Source organism: Oncorhynchus keta, chromosome 35, assembly GCF_023373465.1.
Source record: "Oncorhynchus keta strain PuntledgeMale-10-30-2019 chromosome 35, Oket_V2, whole genome shotgun sequence".
NCBI classification, from domain to species: Eukaryota; Metazoa; Chordata; class Actinopteri; order Salmoniformes; family Salmonidae; genus Oncorhynchus; species Oncorhynchus keta.
The window spans coordinates 26,698,329-26,715,901 of NC_068455.1; the positions used below are offsets into that span (position 1 = coordinate 26,698,329).

Here is a 17,573-nt window from a genome sequence, read left to right on the forward strand (position 1 = left end):
TGGGCTGCAATAGTGGGAGGGGTTTCCTTCCTGCATTATGACTGCATCATCCAAGCTCTCCAGCATCAACAACGTTCTGACACACACACACAAACAAGGAAAACACTTTGATTGATGCATGCACGCACAAACACATGCCTACACACACTCACACGCAACTCTCCTTGTTCTTGAAGACAAACTTATTCAGCTTGAGGTCTCAAAGCACCAGTCCGTTGTCATGGCAATGTGCCACGGCCAGCACCAATGTGCCACGGCCAGCATAGGGCTCCATTTGCTGGTAGCCGCCGACACTGGGCTCGGAGCAGCGCCTCTGGGTTCCCATAGGAACGTGGGAAGAGGGGGGCAGGCTGTAGCATGAACACAGAACCTACCGTGAGACAGGAAGCACCTAGAACACAGAAACACTGTTGAGAGGTCATACATATTCTACAATATTAGCCTATATTATAGAACACCTGGAATACAGGGATACTGTTGAGGCCCTATATGAAACCAGTAAGACAAGATCTGCATTATGGTGTTAGCACAGCCTACAAACAAACACAGGCCTATTGTACATGAGCATCAACTGTCCTGTTTCTGTTGAACTTGGTGGCACATGCAGTAAGAAGAGGAGATGAGGGGGAAAAGGCTGGAGTTTGGAGACGAGGAGAGAAAACACGTGATGGTGCTCCCTTGCCTTCTTTCATCTCTTTTCCATCTCAATAGTTGGCTTCCTCTTCTAGTTTTACAAAATAAATAACTTTATATATTGTAATCCACAGACCTTGCACACCAGCTCGTTTATATAGGCTACTCTGCTAGCGTGTCGTGGAACACACCTTCCACGTTGTTCATTATTTTCCATATAATGCATAGCTCCTCGTTGATTATCCCTTACATAGATCCATCTCTCTATCTCACACACACAAGGCAGCAAATGCAAGTTTGTTGAAGTTTTATTTTTTTGTACATTATGCACTGGATAATGAACATAGTGATACATTGAGTTAACCTTTTTTGACAATAACACTGAACACACACATCATTACCATGGCAACATGCTGAGAGGAATACACACACAGCACAAAAGCACAACACAGCAACACACTACAACACAGACACTTCCCCTAACCTCTGACTCCTAACACCTGTGTCGATCTGATAGAATTGAATGTGTGCTTATACCTATCCAATTTCTTTCAGATCACTAGTGTCTAACGGGCTAGGGGACATGTCTACGAGGTAGTGCATAAGGGTCCAGGGGTTAAGGGAAGTGTGTAGGGGCTAGGATGATTGTCTAGGGGTGAGGGGAGAAGTGTGTAGGGAGTAGTGTTGTGATATGAGGGAAGGGCAAGAGGAGAGGAAAGTAAAGGGTTCAAACATATATACATATTTTCATAGGAGAATAATCAATAGAAACACTTTTATAACAGAGGACTCTGATTTGACAAGAACTATTAACACACCGTTATGTCACCCACAGAACAAGTGTTCATTCCCTTTGGTTTCTCTCTATCGCTCACACACATGCGTACACACACAAACATATACATATACACACACACACAAAACAACTACAACAAGCACTGTCACAGATATATTGGCTTCAATGTGATACATTGAACGCACACACACACACGAGCTTTACATACACTGTCTGTATAGCCCTACACGTTAAAACATGAACCTGTACAGGTCCAATCAAGGGAAGATATTCAGTGGAGACGTTAGGAAGGTTAAGTGTGTCATACACTGTAAAAAAAAAAGTGTACTGATTCACATTAAAAACATGAGTGTAAGAGTACCCTACTTAACTAAAAGATCAAGTTGTATAAACATTTATACTATTATGTATCTAATAATTTGTCAACTGGTTTTTCAACTCCTGGGTAACTCCTACTTGTAAAGTTGAAACAGCTAAGGTTTTTGACAGTGTGTGAGTCTGAGGGGAGATATGGTAAGACACGATGAACTACAGAGTCATGGAGTTCTTTACACTGAACACATGAAACACATAAAGACCTGCCTCCCTTCACACCACTGACCTAACCCTATATCTCTCCTCCATCCCTTTCATCTCTCCATCCTCTCTCCCTACCCATATCTTTCTCTATCCCTCACTCCTGTATCCCTCCCCCCAACCCACCCCTCTTTTCTCTTTATTTGAGATCTCCAGCATCTCCCTGGATGGTCTTCTTGATACGGAGCAGCATGGTGGTGAGCCATTGGTCCAGACGAGAGATGGAGTCAAATTCTTTAACAGCTTCAGTAAACGCCTCACAGTTCTGCTCCTCATGGGCATCCAGTAACTTCTACAGAGACAGAGAGGGGGAGGGAGATGGGTGTGGGCTTGTGAAGAAGGAAGCTATGCTGGTAAACAAGCAATGTGAAGTCCGTTAACACACACACACACAAAGGCGCTCATCATGTCTACCTTCAGCAGCTTGCACTCTCTGGAGTCTGCGAAAGCAGGAAACATCTCCTCATACTTCTCTATGGCCAGCTGTAAAAACACACACACACACTTGTAATCACTAATAATTGACAGGTACTCTCTTGGTTCAGTTGTATTATCTGAATGATATATGTCTACTCTGTGTCTCTTGTTTTAAAACAGACAACTACTACCATTAATAATGATAATAATACCTTTGCGTTGAGTTCGTCCACAATGAAGTGACAGAGGGAGGCTTTGAAGAAGTACTCTTTGGCATTATACTTCAGCAGGGGGTTGTCCATAGTATTGGTGGCCACCTGACACACACACACACCATTACATTACTCAAAGAGCGCTGTTCACATTTCATGCACCTCCCGGGTGGTGCAGTGGTCTAATGCAATGTATCGCAGAGACTCTGGGTTCGAGCCCAGGCTCTGTCGCAGCCGGCCCTGACCGGGAGGTCAATGGGTCGATGCACAATTGGCCTAGCGTCGTCTGGATTAGGGAGGGTTTGGCCGGTAGGGATATCCTTGTCTCATCGCGCACTAGTGACTCCTGTGGCGGGCCGGGTGCAATGCACGTTGACCAGGTCGCTAGGCGTACGGTGTTTCCTCCGACACATTGGTGCGGCTGGCTTCCGGGTTGGATGCGTGCTGTGTTAAGAAGCAGTGCGGCTTGGTTGGGTTGTGTTTCGGAGGATGCATGGCTCTCGACCTTCGTCTCTCCCAAGTCCGTAAGGGAGTTGCAGCGATAAGACAAGACCGTAACTACCAATTGGGGTAAAAAAAGAAGAAGCAACAACCCCAGTTCGGGAGTTGTAGCGATGAGACAAGACAGTAATGACTAACAATTGGATACAACGAATTTGGGGAGAAAAAGGGGGTAAAAAAAATCAAATAAATGCATGCATAGCAGACACATACACACCTGCTCGTAGATCTCAATGGCTTTCGGATACTGCTCCAGCTGAGCGCTGTAGTGGCCCACTTTCAGCAGACACTTGTTAGCAGAACTGAGAGAGAGAGAAACATAAGGAACAGCATAGGTCCTAGTATAGAGCTCTGTGGAACCCCTCATGACGACTCCCACTGAACCCTAACCTCTGTGATAAATAGTACAAGAGTAGTATAATACAAAAGCATTTGGGTGTAGTAGAGTGTAGCATAACTGAATAGTATAGTATTAATTTATACTACAGAACACTGGATACTCACCTGTTGGACTCCTCCCCTTTATAATAATCGGCTGCCTGCTCATAGTGGGCGATTGCCTGGGCAACAGGAGACACACACGTAAAGTATTGTTCATAAGGAGTTAGATGTGAGTGAGTGTGTGTGTGTGTGTGCGCGTGTTCCATACCTTCTCTATGTCCACCAGCTCAGACTCGTACACCTCTGCGATGGTGATGTGATGTTTGGCTGCGATAGTAAACCTACCCTGTAATACACATGTGGACAACACTGATACATAATCATTAGATTGTATCAGCCTTCAAATCGGTTGGTATCAGCCAATGATGGCTGGAAAACAAAGCCCCCTCACACACAGTACATGCACTATTGCACATAGAAATGGGTGAAGCAGGTTAAGATGACAGTGGTATGGTTAGCGGTCACAGGTTAGGAATTAGAGGTCAGGGCTCAAGGGTTGGACCAGGCTTACCATGTCAGTGTAAATATCGATGGCTGCATTTATACAGTTGATAGCCTCTAAAGGAGAGATGGGGAGAGGGAGGAGTGAAAGAAGGGGAAAGAGAAAAAGAAAGGGGGCAGAGAGATAGAGAAAGAGAGCAGGGAGTAAGAGAGGTTAGGTTTTCCTACCAGAGAGAGTGAAAAAGAAAGAACACAGACAGAAACATACAGTATGTACTTGTAGGGACTACTATTAGGGAGGATTTGCCCTCTGGGGCGGCAGGTGGTTAGAGCGTTGGGCCAGTAACTGAAAGGTTGCACGATCAAATCCCTGAGCTGACAAGGTAAAGATCTGTTGTTCTGCCCCTGAATAAGGCGGTTAACCCACTGTTCCTAGGCTGTAATTGAAAATAAGAATTTGTTCTTAACTCACTTACCTTAAATAAAGGTAAAATAAATAAATAGTCTAGTATGTAATGTTGGAGTGTGTTCCTACCCTGAGGATCAGCCTTCTTGTAAGCGTTCCCTGCGTCGACGAAGCTGGTGGCTGAGTCCAGTTTATTCTGCAGCTGCATGTGGAGCCGGGCCCCCTGACAGAACGCATTACCAGCAGCTACACACACACAAACACATAATGATCATATCTATGGAATGTATGTAGTATTTCAGCTGTGTGTGTGTGTGTGTGTGAGTGACCCACCGGTCCAGTTCTTGGCCATCTTGAACATGTTGGCTGCTCTGGCGTACATCTCACATGCATCTTCTACTTTGTGGTGACTTCCCCTGAAATACACAGATATTCACACAAACGTTTAACAACACTGTAAGGTATATGAGTTCTAGACCTGGACACCATCAGAAAATGTGTTTTTGTCTAGTGGGTCTCATTCAGGAGGATGCAAACTGAACGTTGTCTACTGAAGATAATCTATACTGAACAAAAATATAAATGCAACACGCAACAATTTCAAAGATTTTACTGAGTTACACTTCATAGAAGAAAATCAGTCAATTGAAATAAATGAATTAGGTCCTAATCCATAGATTTCACATCACTGGGCAGGGGCGCAGCCATGGGTGGGCCTGATAAGGCATAGGCCCAGCCACTTGGGCGCCAGGTCCACCCACTGGGGAGCCAGGCCCAGCCAATCAGAATTAGTTTTTTCCCACAAAAGAGCTTTATTAGAGACAGAAATACTCCTCAGCACCCCCCTTCCCCTCCTCAGATGATCCCGCAGTTGAAGAACCCATATGTGGAGGTCCTGGGCTGGCGTGGTCACACATAAGTCTGCGGTTGTGAGGCCGGTTGATGAACTGCCAAATTCTCTAAAATGACGTTGGAGAAGGCTTATGGTAGAGAAATTAACATTAAATTATCTGGCAACAGCTATTATGGACATCCCTGCAGTCAGCATGCCAATTGCACACCCCCTTAAAACTTGTGACATCTGTGGCATCGTGTTGTGAGACAAAACTGCACATTTTAGAGTGGCTTTTTATTGTCCCCAGCACAAGGTGCACCGGTGTAATGATCATGCTGTTTAATCTGATTCTTGACATGCCACACTGGTCAGGTGGATGGATTATCTTGGGAAATTAGAAATTAAATGCTCACTAGCAGGGATGTAAACTAATTTGTGCACAAAATTTCAGAGAAATATGCCTTCTGTGGGTATAGAAAATGTCTGTGACCTTTTATTAAAAATGGGACCAAGACTTTACATGTTGCGTTTATATTTTTGTTCAGTATATTTAATATCTCATGAATAGAGCTGGCCTACTCTACATGTCAGAGAGCCATGTCTGTTCTGCAGAATATATTATGGGCCACTACCAATAAGCACCCTACTGTTGTCATTAATGAGCAACAACCCGGGCCGGGTGGCGCAGCGGTTCGCTACAGATCCGGGTTCGAAACCGGGCTGTGTCGCAGCAACCAGGAGTCCGATAAAGCCGGCCGGGATGTCACTGTCCCGCGCACGCACGCTGATATGGTCGCCAGGAGGTGTTTCCACCCACACATTGGTGCGGCTGGCTTCCGGGTTAAGCGAGCAGTGTGTCAAGAAGCAGTGAGTCTTGGCAGGTCGTGTTTTGCACTATTAGAGGACGCATGGCTCTCGACCTTCGCCTCTCCCGAGTCCGTAAGGGAGTTGCAGCGATAGGACAAGACCCTAACGACCAATTGGGGGCAAAAATAATAATAATGCAACAACCCCGGTGGTTAAATGATACATGTTGTCAGAAGACCTGAGCACAGCACATCTTTCCCTGAGGCCTGACTGCGACAAACAGGACCGTCATCCTCCCCCTCACTTTTGCAAAATTATACGTATAATAATTACATTAATATAGGCCTAACCATCATACAGCTAACCAATACACTCGCGATGTGTTGTGTCCAATGTCAAGAAAAATCGACACATCCCCTTGCCGTGATGCAGCAATAGTGAATCTGCGCTCGTGTGTGTACTGACTCGGTAGGCTACATGAGAACCAGGGCATCTCATCTCACCCGAACATCCCTCCCAAGAACGAGCCGGAGGACTTGACCTTCTTGTCTGCTTCGGCCATCAGCTGCATGGCCTCCTTCTCTTTTCCGGAGGTATCCATCGCTGTTTGGGCTGTGTGTGTGTCGTCCACAAGGTAAAAAAGAAATATTCCGCAGAATCCGTTCAGCTGGGAATGGATTCCGAGAGATGGTGCTGATGAGAGTCCTCATCCGTCGTATGACTTTATCTATTGATTCCCTCTTGGTGCATTACCGCCACCTATCGATCTGGAGAACATTTCAACAAGTTTGACTCCAGCACGACTTATTTGTAAGAATCATACTGCATTTATATATATTTTGTCTACCATAACAAGTGCACTATATAGCGTTTCAAAATACAAGACTGAAAACAAAACTCTGCAAAGTATGTTTTATGCATTTGAGACTTGAGAGGTTCATCTGAAAAATACTGCAGCGAAGCGATGCGGAAGTTGCTCCAAATGGCTCCAAAGTTGAAAACATAAACAGAGTCATCAACAGAAACTGTCGTTGTGTTAACTACTATTGTTTGCTAGCTATTACATTTTCAATATAGCTCATTATTAAAGCAGCATAACCAAAGAATATCCATTCATCTTTAAAGTTTGTCTTCAGAGAAGTCACGTTCGCTTCCCCAACAAGAAACTCGGGTGAGCAGCAACGTTCGTCTTCCAATGACTACCTTACGTTAGCTGTTCTTCTAGTAGCGGGCGAGGTAGCTAATTCTAGCTAAGTGGTAACGTTAACTTTTCAGCATAAATTGTGAGTTTGATAGCTAGAGTGGAAACGCACGGCCTCCCCCAGTGCTCAAAGAGGTATGGGTCAGACACACACAGTTAGTCTGCGGTAAGTGTCGGTAATACTAGTCTCTAACCAGCCTCGAAATATCCCCTAATCCCTCAATGATGTCCAAGTGAGCCCTTGGTTTTGGGACAGCACTGACAACATGGTGGATACCTGTGAAGGCAGGGGTGATTGGTAAACAGAGCATCTCTTGCTCTGTTTGCCTGTGTCTGTGGTGTCTCAGACCACTCTGGACAGACTCTGTCCTTATAAAGGCTGGGCCCTCTACTTCATTGAATGTAGGTGTGTCTTTGTACATACACACTGCGTGTGCGTTTCCTGTGTGAAGGTTTCATACAGAGTTCTCCATATATGGAGAAGATCAAAGTGTTTGAACAGTACTTCACCTCACAGATACACCATTGACAAATATGTCAAAAACAGTCTGAAGACATAATTTTCAGCTCTGAAAATAGTAGCCTTTGGTGAGAGGGTGAACTTAGTGTGTGTGGGATGAGTTTGAGCATCAGGGCAGTGTGTTGGTGGACTATAAGCGTCTGGTTGAGGATAAGGAGGTTTGTATGGCTCTGCCGGACCAATCAGCTAAGAGAACAACCAGAAACCACCCTTAACTGTCTGGAACTCGCCATACACCAGGTACACACACGTCACTGAAGGTATGTGTGTCTATGTATTTTAATGTGTGTGTGTGTGTCAGTTTTGACGGAGGACTTGGAGAGACATGGGTTACAGGGGGAAGGGCTTCCCGGCGGGGCCACACCCATCATTAACATACCTCAGTTCCAGGTAAAACACACAACAGTTATGGTCTCTCTCTGACTCAGCTATTAGAAATATGTGTTTGTCCCTAACTGTGTCTGTTTCAGGTTGTATAATCATGAGTCATTGACAGCCCTGAGGACCCTGCGGGTGAGTGTGTTTGGTCGGTTGGTGTGTGTGAGGGGGACCGTGGTCTGTGTCAGCAACATCATACTCACCCTACCACACGGCAAGTTCACCATGCCCACCAAGGTACAACACACACATTCACTTTCACCACAGTCGACATTGGATTGAACCCCAGGCTGTGTGTTTCCTCAGTGCGTGCAGCCAGGTGTCGTAGTCGTTCCTTCATTCCCAACAGCTCCCGTCTCACCCTCACTGGACTGGCATAATATCAAGTAGCTACACTATTATTTATCATGCTTATATTGTATATGTCTATACAATTCAATTTAGAGCTCCAGAGGTTTCTTGGGTGTATGGGCTAGGGGAAAGAGTTTAGGGGGGGCTGAGGCTGTATGCAAACTCTTATTTCCCATGGTGGTCCAGGAGATTATTGGAGGAGAGCAGAGGGGGGCGGGGCGGATCCCTCTGGATGGTGGCGTGTCACCCGACCAGTGCTGTCCCTGGAGACACTGTTACTAACACAGGAACTGTCCAAGTCTGCCAGGATGACACACAGTTAACACCCTAGAGATGATTATCTAAGTTACATAACAAAGAAATCCCCATTAAAATCGGTCAGTTTAAGCTAGAGATGTTTTTTTTTGCATTGGATGCGTCTCAATCACCTGCTGTGAAAGGAGATAGTGATGTTTGTCAGACCATGAGACATCTCAGTCGTCTCACAAAAAAATTCTGTAGCGTCTGAACGGTTTGACCTAAACTATTACATTTGTATTTGCCAGGGAGCAGTATTTGCCAGGTCCGAACACACCAAAGCACCCACATTACAGATAAAACAGGGAACTATGTTTGTACTGAATGAGCTAAAGATAAAACAGTACATCATAGAACATCCCTACACCACCATACAACAATATCACAGTGTGTGCGTATGCATGTGTCTGTACCTTTGTGTGTGTCTCCTCACAGAACCCATAATGTGTATTTTTACCTGCGTTTTAAATCTTATTCTACTGCTTGCATCAGTTACCTGATGTGGAATAGAGTTCCATGTAGTCATGGCTATATGTATTACTGTGCACCTCCTATAGTCTGTTCTCGACTTTGGGACTGTGAAGAGACCTCTGGTGGCATGTCTTGTGGGTGTACATTCAGCTTGTCAACACCTCTTAAGGATGAAGTCAATCTCTCTTCCACTTTGATCCATGAATGTCATTAATGTTGGCCCTTAAAAGTACACGGAGAGCTATCTGTGTTGCCCTGTTTTGAGCCAACTGCAATTTTCCCCAAGTCCCTCTGTGGCACCTGACCACACTACTGAACAGTAGTCTAAGTGTGACAAAACCAGGGCCTGTAGGACCTGCCTTGTTGATAGTGTTGTTAAGAAGGTAGAGCAGCGTTAAGAAGGTTGACCATGACAGTTTACAAGACAGGGTTACTCCAATCAGCTTAGTAATCTCAATTTGCTCAATTTCCACATTATTCATTAAAGAGATGTAGTTGAGGTTTAGGGTTTAGTGAATCATTTGTCCCAAATACAATGCTTTTAGTTTTGGAAATATTTAGGACTAACTTACTCTTTGCTACCCGTTCTGAAACTAACTGCAGCTCTAAGTGTTGCAGTCATTTCAGTCGCTGATGTGTATAGTGCTGAGTCATCCACATACATACAGACACACTGGCATGACGTTAGTAGATATAAAAAAAACAAGTGGCCTAAACAGCTACCCTGGGGAATTCCTGATTCTACCTGGATTATGTTGGAGAGGCTTCCGTTAAAGAACACCCTCTGTGTTCTGTTAGACAAGTAACTATTTATCTACATTTTAGCAGGGGCTGTAAAGCCCTGGATAATGTGTGAAATGCTTGATAATGTATGTGATAAGTATGTTTTCTGGGTGATTTAAATATTGACTGGCTCTCATCAATCTGCCCACTCAAGAAAAAACGTCAAACTGTAACCAGTGCCTGCAATCTGGTTCAGGTTGTCAGTCAACCTACCAGGGTAGTTACAAACAGCACAGGAATGAAATCATCAAAATTGCTTTAAAGCAGTATCCAAATCCATAGGCTGTAGTGATCACAATATAATAGCAATATCTAGGAAAACCAAAGTTATGAAGTCTGGACCTAATATAGTGTATAAGAGGTCATACAATAAGTTTTGTAGTGATTCATATGTTGATGAATATTGTACGTGATAATGTAGCACTTGGTGGTCTATAGCAGCTTTCCACAAGAATGGGCTTTAGGTGAGGTAAATAAACCTGTAGCCATATTACTTCAACAGTATTTAACATTAGATTGTCTCTAAGCTTTATAGGAATGTGGTTCTTTATATAGACCACAACACCGCCTTCGTTGGCATTTGTCTTTTCGGTAAATGTTATAACCATGTATTGCTACCACTATTATCAAAGGTACAGTTGAAGTCAGAAGTTTACATACACCTTAGCCAAATACATTTAAACATAGTTTCACAATTCCTGACATTTAATCCTAGTAAAAAGGTCCTGTCTTAGGTCAGTTAGGATCACCACTTTATTTTAAGAATGTGACATTTCAGGATAATAGTAGAGAATTATTTATTTTGGCTTTTATTTCTTTCATCTCATTCCCAGTGTGTCAGTTTACATGCACTCAATTAGTATTTGGTAGCATTGCCTTTAAATTGTTTAACTTGGGTCAAGCGTTTCAGGTAGCTTTCCACAATAAGTTGGGTGAATTTTGGCCCATTCCTCCTGACAGAGCTGGTGTAACAGAGTCAGGTTTGTAGGCCTCCTTGCTAACACACGCTTTATCAGTTCTGCCCACAAGTTTTGTATAGGATTGAGGTCAGGGCTTTGATGGCCACTCCAATACCTTGACTTTGTTGTCCTTAAACCATTTTGCCACAACTTTGGAAGTATGCTTGGGGTCATTGTCCATTTGGTCGCAAATGGGTCTTCCAATCTTGAACTTCCTGACTGATGTCTTGAGATGTTGCTTCAATATATCCACATACTTTTCCTCCCTCCTGACGCCATCTATTTTGTGAACTGCACCAGTCCCTCCTGTAGCAAAGCACCCACACAACACTTCACGGATGGGATGGTGTTCTTTGGCTTGCAAGCCTCCCCCATTTCCTCCAAACATAACGATGGTCATTATGGCCAAACACTTCTATTTTTGTTTCATCAGACCAGAGGACATTTCTCCAAAAAGCACAATCTTTATCCCCATGTGCAGTTGCAAACCGTAGTCTTTTTTAATGGCGGTTTCGGAGCAGTGGTTTCTTCCTGGCTGAGCGGCCTCTCAGGTTATGTCGATATAAGACTTGTTTTACTGTGGATATAGATACATTTGTACCCGTTTCCTCCAGCAACTTCACACGGTCCTTTGCTTTTGATCTGGGATTGATTTGCAATTTTCGCACCAAAATACATTAATCTCTAGGAGACAGAACACGTCTCCTTTCTGAGCGGTATGACAGCTGCGTGGTCCCATGGTGTTTATACTTGCATACTATTGTTTGTACAGATGAATGTGGTACCTTCAAGTGTACGGAAATTGCTCCCAAGGATGAACCAGACTTGTGGAGGTCTACAATTATTTTTCTGAGGTCTTGGCTGATTCCATTTGATTTTCCCATGATGTCAAGCAAAGAGGCACTGAGTTTGAAGGTAGGCCTTGAAATACATCCACAGGTACATCTCCAATTGACTCAAATGATGTCAATTAGCCTATCAGAAGCTTCTAAAGCCATGACATTATTTTCTGGAATTTTCCAAGCTGTTTAAAGGCAGTCAACTTAGTGTATGTAAACATCTGACCCACTGGAATTGTGATACAGTGAAATAATCTGTCAGTAAACAATTGTTGGAAAAATTACTTGTATCATGCACAAAGTAGATGTCCTAACCGACTTGCCAAAACTATAGTTTGTTAACAAGAAATTTGTAGAGTGGTTGAAAAACAAGTTTTAATGACTCCAACCTAAGTGTATTATCGAAGTGAGTTGCAGAGATAGTCAGAATATGATTGTCATCGGTTACAAGCAAGTTATTGACTTCATGGACCTTGTTTCTCAGGCTGCGTATGTTAATGCTTTACTGGGAAGCTTATCAGAAGTAAACTTCATAGTGCAGGGTGAGCTGCACAAAGTGGTCTTCCTACTAGGGCAAACCGCCTCAGTGCTAACAGTGTAACTGGTTCATAGGTTCATGATTAGAGCATACAATAGCTGTAGGATCAAACAGGTATGCGTGGACATAAATTAAGTTACTTACATTTTGTCTGCTAACGCCCCTTAGTATAATGTACTTTCGATGCAGCAATATGACGACTCATTGTCACAATGGTAGTGATTAACTGAGCTGGTCTTGGGCCATTGATATGTCATTGTTTCAACGCAGACTTGAAATGTGTGGACAGAGCCTAGAAGATTTGGTTGGACTCCGTCATTCCTGTAGAGCAGTGGTCAACCGGTCGACTGCCAAACATTTCTGTAAAAAAAAAAAAAAAAAAAAAAAACGATAAAGCATTGTGTTCCTATTTTCTTGTCTCTGTTGGTGGTAGGTGCAGCCAATTCAGCTGCCCTGCGCGCCAGGTAGACAAACTGTTGCAATTTCATGTGTCTGAAGGTACAAACTCTGCCTTCCTGGTGGGCCTGGAGAGGAAATCAAGTGCACAATGCTACCGCTGGCCAATCAGATTGCTCAGATGATCAAGTCTGCAGTAACGTAGCAGGCATAAAAGAAAGCTACGGCAAAATTGATAAGAGATTTCAAAACGTTTAAAACCATGATTAGAGAGAGACTGTCAACGAATACAGCAAAGAGCTGCTGTTTTAGTTCTTACTCAGCACTGTCAACACTTATAAGCCATAAAATGCACATTCTTCCTATTTCCAGTCAGCGCTACAACAAACAGTGCAGCAGTAATGAGTAGGAAAGTGTATTGATAGGCTTGGCTCTTTTTATATTGAGGAATATTTCACTTTCTCTGGTCATAGGGAGTAACAACATGAATTTGTGCATGAGGCAGAAATAATGCAGTGCGACTTGAGTTTCACAATCAGTTGGAACACTGTGTCCCTTTTTGGTCAGTGTCAGTGGAGGAAAGGGAGAGAGGAGGGACATTGAGAGGCTGACCCTCAGTCTACTGCTCTCCCTCTGCTAAGACTGACCATCAGATGCAGGCACCATCAGCCCAGTAAAATAAAAAGCAAATGATTTAAATGTATGCTCATTCAGCTGTGCCTCACAAGTAATACAACAATGGATATATGATCATATAGCCTACCTCAAATTTTTAAATATAATTAAAAAAAATATCCTTAACAACAATGCATTGGCAGGTATTTTTTTAAATTTTTTTTATGTATTTTACTAGGTAAGTCCAGTGAAGAACAAATTCTTGTTTACAATGACGGCCTAGGAACAGTGGGTTAACTGCCTTTTTCAGGGGCAGAACGACAGATTTTTACCTTGTCAGCACGGGGATTTGATCTTGCAACCTTTCGGTTACTGGCCCAACACTAACCACTAGACTACCTGCCGCCCCAATTCAGGCAAAGCCAGTATGTGGTGATAATGTAGTGGGCCCATAGCATACTGTACAAACCTCATTGCTACAATACTGTTTTTAATTGGTTAATGTTGCATAGGCTTACATTTTTTAAGTCATGTTAATAAAATTAGAGCGGTAGATCTCAGCATGCATTTTGACTCAGTGATCTTGACTCAGAAAAGGTTGGTGACCAGTGCTGTACAGTATCTTCTGTTTCCAGATGGTGTTGCATAAACTATTGCAGAATAATTACTAGGGACTGAGAAGGGGGTTGGGAGACACCATCATTTCTGGACAGGGCCATCTATATAGAAGCTTACCCAACCAATCTGAGGCAGTGGTTGTGTGGCTAGCAGTGGTGCTTGGCAGATCTGAAAGAGGCACAACATTATTTGAATGAGAATTCAGTCCACTTGACAATTAAACAGAATTCAGTATTCTTCATGCTGATTATTTGTACAACTTGAGACAGATAGCAATACAAATAGATTAAAACAATATGAAATGTAACACTGATACAGATGAAGTGCATCTGGTGGTTTTAAATAATAATGGTACTATAGATAGTTCGATCTGTCCATGCTTTTCCTAGAAAATGTCCCTAAAGTAGACATTTCTCCTCCTCGCTGGTCTGCAGATACACGACTACATGATGTGGCTGTCACATGTGATGTGCATTGCACTAGAAGAACAAATAGCTGTATCAGATAGACATTTTCAGGAAAAGCAGCTCATAGCATGCCAATAAAATGTCTATCTTTGCATTGGTTCGATATTGACATCTGGCTATATAATTAAGATAACTTCTCTACAAGCAAGAAGTACTCTTACAAGTACAGATTTTTACAAAATGTTTGGCACAGGTTAGTCGCTAAAAACAGATTCGACACAAGCAAATGTAGTTTTGATTCACCAGTTGCAAAATATTATTGGATTTTCTCACATCAAGTTACATGTTTGCAAGTATTTATTCACACATTACCTACCTCCTTGCTGGTGTTGTTGCATTTGTCAAAAGTTACATGTTTGCAAATATTTTTTGCAAGTACAAAACTGATTAGACAGGCGCAACTCATATTTGACATGATTGTACACTTATGACATTAATTTACCTGTATACTCGAGGCTGTGTGTGGTAAAATAAATCAGCTACAAATATTATCAACATTTTAGTAAAATAAAGTAGCTCCTAATAGACTCCTTGCAGCTGCGCAGAGGCGCTGTTTGTTCAGCTGTGTCGCAAATTTCTTTTGGTCAAGGATCTCGCTTTGTGCGCAGGAGTGTGAAATAGTTAACATTTGCACAGAAAAGTAGGAAGGGTACAAGATGAAATTCTGAACCATCAAGCTAGTTGGTTACACCTCCTGCATACTCGGATTTATAATTACCCAAACTATCACAGCGAGATAACTGTTCTTTTGAAGTGACAACCACCAACACGACGTAAAACTCTCGGAATACGGCAGAAAACATGGATTTATCGGCTAGAGTTGCTGGCTGGATAAGAAGTAAACGGATAAAAATATGAAATGTCGAAGGTGTTAAACAGCAGGATATGTGTAAAGAGGAGTAGATGAGGTTAGTTTAAGTCGCGTCTTGTTCGCGGTTTTCAATGTTGTCTGTTTGTAAAGATAACTTTGTGCGCGCGAGGGCACCTAGTTAATGTAATGCGATGAGAAGTGTGTGTTGGTCAACTGGGTCATGGCGGCAGCAGACCGGTGTATGTGTGAGGGCAGAGCTGAAGAGGCTGCAAAGACTCAAACAGAATACTCTGTCACCCAGCTACACACCCCACAGGACACGAATATCCCAATCCGGTCGACCCCAGAGGTTACCGGCCACGCGCTGAAGGGTTCCACCGAAAGCGTCACCCGATACTAATCGCTGGATGCAGGGTAACGAAAACGGCTTTAGTTTATACCCGAAGGCCCTCTCGTACTCGGCTGAGGTTGTGCCCGGTGAGGTCTGGTGTGCCCGATCCTGGTCCGGGGCTGTTCAAGTTTAAATAATTGGTAGGTGTTGTGGGTATGTGGTAAAACAAGTGGTAGTCTTGGCAGATTCATTGTTGTCTGTCTGTGAAAGAAGTTACCCAGATGAAGGCAAAATTATGCCATATTAGATTATACTTTTAGGGCTGGTTTCCCATGCTGTCACTTTACTTTTCATGGCATGAATTAAGGCAGACAGAACCACACATTCTCCAGTCAGATCAACAATGCACAGTCTTGCACTGAATGTTGCTAAACATGTTCTCTAAATTTTGTGTGTGTGTTCCAGTATGAAAGTCCATGGACCATCCCCAACCTGCTGTGTGTATGTTGAATCACGCTGGCTCCGGTCCTGCGAGTCCTGATCACTGAGCAACATTTTCACCTCTCTCTGGGACTCTTCACTTTGGCTGGATTTACTGATGTGGTATGCACGCCTGCCTGCGCACACACTTTGTAAGTGCTTTGATTTGAAATAAAAACAATAACCATACACTGCCACCACTATACACACACACACACACACACACACACACTACACCCTCTGGTAACCCTGTGTGTTGTCTCTGTAGCTGGGTGGTTATATAGCCAGCAACTGGGCCAGTAGGAAGTCTGTTAGGCAGCGCTCTCGACCCATTGACTGATAAGATCCTCATCAGTGTTTTCTCCCCTACACTCAGCTCATCCCAGGTCTGTGTGTTTGTGTGTGTTGAAATGTAAGTCCTTCCTGGCTGCAGTATCCAAATACATCTTAGTGCTAATAATCCCAATCAATGTCCACACAATCGCCATAGAGGGAGAGAACCAAATAATTAGTTGTTCATTTTGTGCTCTTCTGACTGTGTGTTCTCACCTCCCCTGACAGCGTTGGTGATTGTCAGAGACGTCGATCTGATTGCTGCTGTTTCCTACGTCAGATACAAGACTGTCCCCCCTCCTGTAAGTCATACACACATAGCGGGCTGGTTCGGGCCTGTCACGGACACTAGTCCATCGGTCAGAATACATGAACAAGGAGATGGATGGGAGTGTGTCCAGTACGGTTAGATCTGTGGCGTTGCTCTGTTTATACTACATCTGTCTGTCTGTACGTTTTTAAACCCCTGCTACAGTGCAGCTCAAACCCACCACCCTCAGTAAGGTAAGTCTCTGTACATCACACACACCGGTGTTTCCCCTATATGCATTTAAATCGTGGCCGCCACTGAAAATGTAGGAAGAAAAATAAGGGGAAATACACACATGCGTCATACACAAGTAAAACAACAGTCCGCATTCATTTGTCTAGTTGGTTAGTCATGTGTTTGTGCATGCAGGTGAACACAGCGATCCAGCTCTTCCTGGTAGCAGCATCGTTGGCCTCATCCGTCTTTCACTTCAGACAGTCCGCTCCTGCAGACCCTACGGTAATACACACACCATAGCCAGTCTGTTTCTCCAGACTACACACTGGAAATCTTAATGGTACATTGTTTCTGTTGTGTGTTTTGGTAATACTGCTTCTGCGTGTGCAGGTATATCACACAGGTCACGACGACTGTGTCAGGCTACAGCTACTGTCACTACGGCATGAAGACTCTTGCGGTGCTCAACAGCACTAAGTAATCATGGCAACTCAACAGCGCCAACTAAACTCCGCAACACCAAGTAACTGTTGCAACGTAACACGCTTGCTGCACCCACCGGTCTGCCAGTTGAACACACCCATACTTGTGTAAAAACTCCAAAATGAACTCTTGTGAGCGTGTGTATTTATT

At 43.5% G+C, this 17,573-nt stretch overlaps 2 protein-coding genes across 6 annotated transcripts; one reads left to right on the forward strand and one right to left on the reverse strand.

The window, feature by feature from the left end:
• Positions 1–925: 925 nt before the first annotated feature.
• On the reverse strand, positions 926–15,087 carry LOC118368203 (beta-soluble NSF attachment protein-like). Of its 4 annotated transcripts, XM_035752082.2 has the most exons (13): positions 14,941–15,087; positions 14,149–14,199; positions 12,547–12,762; positions 6,569–6,832; positions 4,757–4,839; positions 4,553–4,669; positions 4,088–4,134; positions 3,785–3,862; positions 3,640–3,695; positions 3,353–3,437; positions 2,635–2,739; positions 2,420–2,488; positions 926–2,297 (listed from the first exon to the last, which is right to left on the reverse strand). In XM_035752082.2, the coding sequence occupies exons 4-13, from the start codon at positions 6,664–6,666 to the stop codon at positions 2,145–2,147; spliced, it is 891 nt and encodes a 296-aa protein (XP_035607975.1). In that variant the 5' UTR covers positions 6,667–6,832; positions 12,547–12,762; positions 14,149–14,199; positions 14,941–15,087; the 3' UTR covers positions 926–2,144. The 4 variants fall into 4 exon arrangements, with proteins under 4 accessions (XP_035607975.1, XP_035607976.1, XP_035607977.1 ...); XM_035752083.2 differs by lacking the exon at positions 6,569–6,832; XM_035752084.2 differs by lacking the exon at positions 4,088–4,134.
• Positions 6,892–17,545, forward strand: LOC118368205 (cardiolipin synthase (CMP-forming)). Of its 2 annotated transcripts, none has more exons than XM_035752090.2 (5): positions 6,892–7,236; positions 16,106–16,272; positions 16,682–16,755; positions 17,133–17,222; positions 17,331–17,545. In XM_035752090.2, exons 2-5 carry the CDS (start codon positions 16,239–16,241, stop codon positions 17,415–17,417), a joined length of 285 nt encoding a protein of 94 aa, XP_035607983.1. In that variant the 5' UTR covers positions 6,892–7,236; positions 16,106–16,238; the 3' UTR covers positions 17,418–17,545. The 2 variants fall into 2 exon arrangements, with proteins under 2 accessions (XP_035607983.1, XP_035607982.1); XM_035752089.2 differs by lacking the exon at positions 6,892–7,236 and adding an exon at positions 15,695–15,840.
• The last annotated feature ends 28 nt before the right edge of the window (positions 17,546–17,573 follow it).

Coding starts and splice junctions, on each gene's coding strand:
- LOC118368203 (XM_035752082.2), bottom strand. CDS start 6,666: ATGGATACCTCCGGAAAAGAGAAGGAGGCCATGCAGCTGATGGCCGAA. Junction 4,670..4,756: donor GATGGCCAAGAACTGGACCG/GTGGGTCACTCA, acceptor GTGTGTGTGTAG/CTGCTGGTAATGCGTTCTGT. Junction 2,740..3,352: donor CCATTGAGATCTACGAGCAG/GTGTGTATGTGT, acceptor TGTGTGTGTCAG/GTGGCCACCAATACTATGGA.
- LOC118368205 (XM_035752090.2), top strand. CDS start 16,239: ATGTGGTATGCACGCCTGCCTGCGCACACACTTT. Junction 16,756..17,132: donor ACAAGACTGTCCCCCCTCCT/GTAAGTCATACA, acceptor TTGTGCATGCAG/GTGAACACAGCGATCCAGCT. Junction 17,223..17,330: donor CCGCTCCTGCAGACCCTACG/GTAATACACACA, acceptor CTGCGTGTGCAG/GTATATCACACAGGTCACGA.